This window comes from Tupaia chinensis, unplaced genomic scaffold (assembly GCF_000334495.1).
Source record: "Tupaia chinensis unplaced genomic scaffold, TupChi_1.0 Scaffold143796_1, whole genome shotgun sequence".
Lineage (NCBI taxonomy): Eukaryota > Metazoa > Chordata > Mammalia > Scandentia > Tupaiidae > Tupaia > Tupaia belangeri.
In genome coordinates, this window is record NW_006203646.1 from 4,889,097 (window position 1) to 4,895,599 (window position 6,503).

The 6,503-nt window shown below is 40.7% G+C and overlaps 1 protein-coding gene across 3 annotated transcripts; it reads left to right on the plus strand.

Moving 5' to 3' along the window:
• Positions 1-768: 768 nt before the first annotated feature.
• On the plus strand, positions 769-6,294 carry MED7 (mediator complex subunit 7). 3 transcript variants are annotated; one of them, XM_006165086.2, is made up of 2 exons: positions 769-852; positions 5,108-6,294. In XM_006165086.2, the coding sequence occupies exon 2, from the start codon at positions 5,125-5,127 to the stop codon at positions 5,824-5,826; it is 702 nt and encodes a 233-aa protein (XP_006165148.1). In that variant the 5' UTR covers positions 769-852; positions 5,108-5,124; the 3' UTR covers positions 5,827-6,294. The 3 variants fall into 3 exon arrangements, with proteins under 3 accessions (XP_006165148.1, XP_006165147.1, XP_006165149.1); XM_006165085.3 differs by having other exon boundaries at positions 816-923; XM_006165087.2 differs by lacking the exon at positions 769-852 and adding an exon at positions 1,285-1,408.
• The last annotated feature ends 209 nt before the right edge of the window (positions 6,295-6,503 follow it).

The window sequence follows — 6,503 nt, forward strand, 5'->3', positions numbered from 1 at the left end:
GGACTCAAACCATGGTCGGCCATGTGGGAGTATCCAGTACCTTAACCACCATGCCACCTGCTGGTCCCCATGCCTGGAATTCTTACGACATTTTTTAATTCCAAAGAAAAATAAAAGTGAGAGGATAGTGAGAAAATGGAGATTCTGAATACATTACTAGTTTTAAATCATGTTCACAGATGTTTCCAGATTTAAAAAATATATAAGAAGCACATACATTCCAATAAAATTTTTAAATGTGACTTTCGACAGTGAGGTTAGAATTGATTCAGTTTTAAAATATCTGCTTATCCCTATTTTCTTTATTTTAAAAATATTTACTGAATTAAATTAAATAATTTATTAATTTGCTATAGCCATGTGTGCTCACCAGAGAGAGAGAGAGAGGAAAAGTGAGAAAGCAAGGTGCCAGGTTCTGGACTCGAACCCGGTTACCCATGTGGGAGTCCAGCGTCTTAATTACGACGCACTTGCTGGCCCCACTTCTATTTTCTATTTTTTTAGAAGGCACATAGATAACCTTCTTAAGGGTTAAAAACGTGAAAATAAAAAAGTTAAAAATAAAAACAGAAACGGAGCTAAAGGACGGCCAACACCCCGAAACCAAACTGCATCGCGATACATTGGGTACCTCGCAGGCTTCTATACAAGAGAAGCAGCCGCGGGGTAGGAGATGTGCGCAGGCGCAATAGCTAACTACCTGTCTGAGGCGGGACTAGAGCTTCGGTTAAAGGACAGCTATTCTACCCAATCAAAGGATCGTGCCTGTGGCCTCTTCCTGTAGAAGGCAACCGGAACTCGGAATTCAGCTGAGGCGGCGGAGGCGTTTACCAGTGTAGACGGAAAGCTGAGGTGAGAGGGCTGCAACGGTCTGGGGTTCCCGTGTGCGCACCTTTCTCCTTCCGGACCGCTCGGCTTCCTCGGTACTGCGCTGGGAATGAGAGGCCTGGCGAGGTCCGGGCTCCTTGGGCGTTCGGTCTTCTCCCGCGTCCCGGGAAGAGCGAGGCCTTCCCACCGTCCCGCGCCGACAGCCGAGCGGAGCGGCCGGCGCCGGGCTCCTTCGTTTGGGAACGCCGACCCAGACTGGAGACCGGGGCCGAGGCGCCGCGCCACAGCTTTAGTAGGCTGCGTGGCCTTGGCGAGTCGGCCTTGATCTCTTCGGCCCTTTGTCAACGAGACTTACCGTACCTGCACTGTTTCAGGAGCAAGTATGAAATTAGCTGAATTAATTGGAGGTGGTGAGGGAAAGCGGCGGTGTATCTCAAGCCCAACCTTCACCCAGACTGGAGACCGGGGCCGAGGCGCCGCGCCACAGCTTTAGTAGGCTGCGTGGCCTTGGCGAGTCGGCCTTGATCTCTTCGGCCCTTTGTCAACGAGACTTACCGTACCTGCACTGTTTCAGGAGCAAGTATGAAATTAGCTGAATTAATTGGAGGTGGTGAGGGAAAGCGGCGGTGTATCTCAAGCCCAACCTTCAGATTTATCTGAAGCGCTTCTCAGTAGACAAAAATAATTTGTAGGTGGGGCTGTGAAACGTGGTTTTTTAATTTATTTTGGTGAGAGTATGCCCGCCCCTCCTTCCCCCGCCCCCGCAAACACTAGAAGATGATCTCGAGTTAAAAGTCGCGACTGTTTGGTGCTGGTCTTCCCACATTTAGACCTCCTCTGCCTTTGAGAAGTTCAGTAGAGCCTGGAGAAGTGATAAACCTAACTTCGGTAATATGTCACGTTCTCCCTGTACAGTGAGACGTGATGGAATAGTGAGAGCTTGTACTTTGGAGCTAAAAGAACTTGGGTTAAGAATTCCCATGTACCATTTACTGTTCCGTCGATCTGATGTGAAAACTTGCACTCATTGGGAGTTGGGCTCCTCAACTCTTAAATGAAGTTGATCCTTAATTCATAGAATTGTTATGAAGTATCCATAGAATACTTAATTTATAGAATTGTTACGAAGATTACATAAGAGAAAATAATAGTACTTGTACTGTAGTTGGTCTTTGGAAAATGACACTTTAAATAGACGATGCATATGTTATAGGGAAGCACAAAACAGCTTTCAACCAGAATGGGCTTGAGTGGGGTGAAACATGGGCTAAGATTTCATTTCGAGGTATGGCTAATTTTAATCTTGATATTCATAATTGCATTGTGGTTATATGAGAACATTAGATCAACTGACATGCATTGGTTAAGGGAGCCAGGTTCCACATGCCTGACTGTGCTTGGAATCCCAGCCAGACTGCTTGAAAAAACACTCCAAGTGCATGTGCAAATCTCAACAGGGTAGTGAAATAGGGATTGTAGCAGAGACCATGCCCTTTGAGAGGCTGATGCTTTCTACTCCACCCTTCCATCCACTGTATTGAACACACATGCTCTCTTGGCAGTTAAAAAAGTATCACTCTTGGACCAGCCAGGTTGCATCGTGATTAAGGTGTTTGGATTCTACATGGCCAGCTGCAGGTTGAGTCTTGGATCTTCAGCTTGGAAAAGCATGCCTGGCACATGTGTACGCATGCCCAAAATTCAGAGAGAAGAATGGAGAAGGATTTGTGGCATGGTCAGCCTCCAGCCCCAGGGGTTGGGGGAGGTCGGGGAGGTTAGGTGGGTGCTTTGTCTCTACCCCTTCTTCCCCACAACTCTGGTGAATGCATGCACCCTATAGCAAATTAAAAAAATATATTTTCCCTCTTAAATTTCTCAAAATAACCTAATTTGTTTAGATAAAACTAAAATATTAAAAAGAGAAAACTGCTTTGGGAATATATCCTGAAGTATTTAGAGGTAATAGAATGAGAAACCATTAAAGCAAATGAGGGAAGATGTTAACATTTGGAGAATTTGAGTGGAAAAATAGTTCTTTGTGTATTCATGTAACTTTTATATAAATCTAAATTTTTGTTAAAAATTGATTATAATTATTTGCAACCAAAATGAGTGTGTTACAAATGATACAATATATAAGTATTTATAAACACACTACACCCCTTTTTTCTTCATGCTTGCACCAGTATTTTTATGGGATAAATTTCTTGAAGTAAAATTGTTGGTTCAAAGTATATCAACATTTTAGATTTTGATAATGCTAGACTTAAGTTTCAGATACATATATACTTTGCCTTTCCATCAGTTATATATGAAAATTTCTCCATACTATCTTGGGTGCTACTGGACTAGCACCTAAGGGAATTATTCAGTGAATATGATGGTGGCTTCTACTGTGAGAGCTGTAGTGAGTAGGAGGCACTTCACCCCCCCAAGGCTTCCCTTCTGTGCTAGAATAGAAGAGGACCTGCTTCAGAAAATGAGATGTTCTCTCAAGAAGCAGAGAACACCTCTGTCGGAATCCAGAACCTGCCATATATGAGGAGTTATAATATTGGACCATTGAGAAAGTTGTGACACATTTTTGCATAGGAAAATAGGTCATGACTTTACCGATGAACTAATATTTATTGAATGATGACTTATTTGAAGTTACGACGGTCCATTAGGTTATATGTTCTAATGCACAGCGACCTTAAAGTTTGAGATAATGAATAAGTGGCAAGGCAGTTAGGGAGTCTGAGGGAATGGCTAGTGAGGTAGCATGAGAACAGGAATTTTCGAGTCACAGAAGCTAAGGAAAGAGGAGGGCGTGTGGGGAAGGAAGAAAGATTAAGGTGAACATAGAAAAATATCCATTCAATTTGACCCTGTGGTGATTCTTGATAATTTTGATAAGCAGTTCTTGCAAGTGGTAGGAGATTATAGACAGATTGGAGAAAAATGAGTGAATCATGAGTTGATATAATCACAATTCATGCTGTCCAAGACTACTACCCCTTGACTCTCGGCTATACCATTGTGGCTTGTGGAAACTCAGTGCTGCCCTACAGCTGTCCTCAGTACCTTGCAAATTCCAAGTGTAATACTGCTTGCATCACCACCTAATGCTGGAGGTGTTATTATCCTGAAACTTGGATAAAATCAGTCTAAAAGAATACTGGATGAACCAGCCACATTGTGTGTTGGTAAAGGCAGCTGAATCCCTGGTGGCTGACTATGTGGTTCGAATCTTAGACCCAGTGGTTTGAAAAACATGCTGGGTGCATGTGTGCCCAAAATCCCAAGGTGAGAATGGACAAGGTTAGAATGTGGTCACCTCCACCCAGGAGTACTTTCTCACTTCCTCACCGTTCATCTCAGGTGAGCATACATGCCCTATAGCAAATTTAAAAATAAATAAATGTAAAAACACTTGAGAGTCTTCTCATTGGAAGATATATCTAAGCTTAAAGTAGAATAAATAGAGGCTATAGAAGATACCAGGCTTGAATTAGGTTTCAAATTTCTGTAGTAGATGTAGAAAAGTTAATCTATCCATATAAAATTATAGAGTACACTTCAGGAAAAAAATGTATGGAATTGGATTATTCATTTGGCAACATTGGATAATACCTGGTATCTGAAATTTCATGTTAACATTGTTACAGTGTTTATTGGAGTTACAAGTAAGTGATTGCTTTTGGAAACTATAATAAAACAAAAGGAATTATAAATGAGATTGGGAGATAGCATATAGTTTGGTTATGAGAAGATTTGTAGAAAAAAGGGTATAACTGGTGAGTGTAGAATCCAAAAGTTGTTCTTTATAGATGAAGATAGGAAAGCATGTTTTCTATGCTGATAAAAGTATTAAAGTAATAAGGAGAGGGCCAGTAAGTGGCATGGTGATTAAGGCACTGGATCCCACATGGCTGACTCGGTGTATGGTCTCTTGGACCCAACAACTTGAAAAATACATCAGGTATATGTGTGAACCTGTCCAAAATCCTGAGACTACAGAGGTGATTTCTTATTTTCCCTCTCAGTCTCTGGCAAGAACAAGCACCTTGTGGCAAAAATCTTAAAAAAAAAAGTCCTAAGGACATGTATGTGAATAGTTGAGACTGTAACACCTCATTAGAAAAGTCTTTCCTGCTTAAATATTAATTTTAAAAACTAAGAAGATCATCTTGTTGTGGGTCCTGAACTGCTAGAAAAAGAGGAAAAATGTATACAGTAGTCATTCAATGTGGTGGGTTTGTTTTATAGCTCTAAAATTTTTGATCTGTTTCTGTAGGTTTTTGACCTTCTACAATGGGTGAACCACAGCAAGTGAGTGCACTTCCACCACCTCCAATGCAGTACATCAAAGAATATACAGATGAAAATATTCAGGAAGGTTTAGCCCCCAAGCCGCCCCCTCCAATAAAAGACAGTTACATGATGTTTGGCAACCAGTTCCAATGTGATGATCTTATTATCCGTCCTTTGGAAAGCCAGGGCATTGAACGGCTTCATCCTATGCAGTTTGATCACAAGAAAGAACTGAGAAAACTCAATATGTCCATCCTTATTAATTTTTTAGACCTTTTAGATATATTGATAAGAAGCCCTGGGAGTATAAAACGAGAAGAGAAATTAGAAGATCTTAAGCTGCTTTTTGTACATGTGCATCATCTTATAAATGAATACCGACCCCATCAAGCGAGAGAGACCTTGAGAGTTATGATGGAGGTCCAGAAACGTCAACGACTTGAAACAGCTGAGAGGTTTCAGAAACACCTGGAAAGAGTAATTGAGATGATTCAAAATTGCTTGGCTTCTTTGCCTGATGATTTGCCCCATTCTGAAGCAGGCTTGAGAGTGAAAACTGAACCAATGGATGCTGATGATAGTAACAATTGCACTGGACAGAATGAACAACAAAGGGAAAATTCAGGTCATAGGAGAGACCAGATTATAGAAAAAGATGCTGCCTTATGTGTCCTAATTGATGAAATGAATGAAAGACCATGAACAATATTTCTTTTCCTTTTGGTAACTAGCATCATATGTTAGTTTATTTTCGTTTGGACTGTCTGAAAAGAGATATAACTAAAAATGTAAGCAGATTTTATCTTGACTCTAATTTTTTCAATTCTGAAGTATTTTAGTTAGCAATATCTATAAAAAATAGAGGTGAATGAATACTGTTATAGTAAGAATAATCACTTTAAAAAGTACAGTGGGCCAATCCTGTAGTATAGCGCAGCACTTAAGTGCTGTACTTAGGGAGCCAGATCCCACGTGGCTAACTGGTTCAAATTCTACCCCCAGTGGTTTGAAAAAAATGCTAGGTACATATGTGCACATGCTTAAAATCCTGATGGGATAGAGAAGTGGAAGGAAAGCAATTGCTATGATCATCCCTCATTCGGGGGTGCTTCTCTCCACCCTTCCTCCATTGAGCGCACACACTCTGGAAATAAAATAAATGTGTTTACAGGTGTTTGGAGCATTCCTGTTTTTAGACTTCCAGTAAAACTTTCAAAGTATCTTTGGTAATAGCAACTATCCTTGAAAATTAAATTTGTTGAGAGTGATAAATAAACGATACCAAGTTGTATAAAGTGAAATTAAATTTTTGCTTAATTGTCAAAACAGTGTAACATGTTAGAAGAGCTCAGTAGAGTTATAAACCAGGAACTTTATTT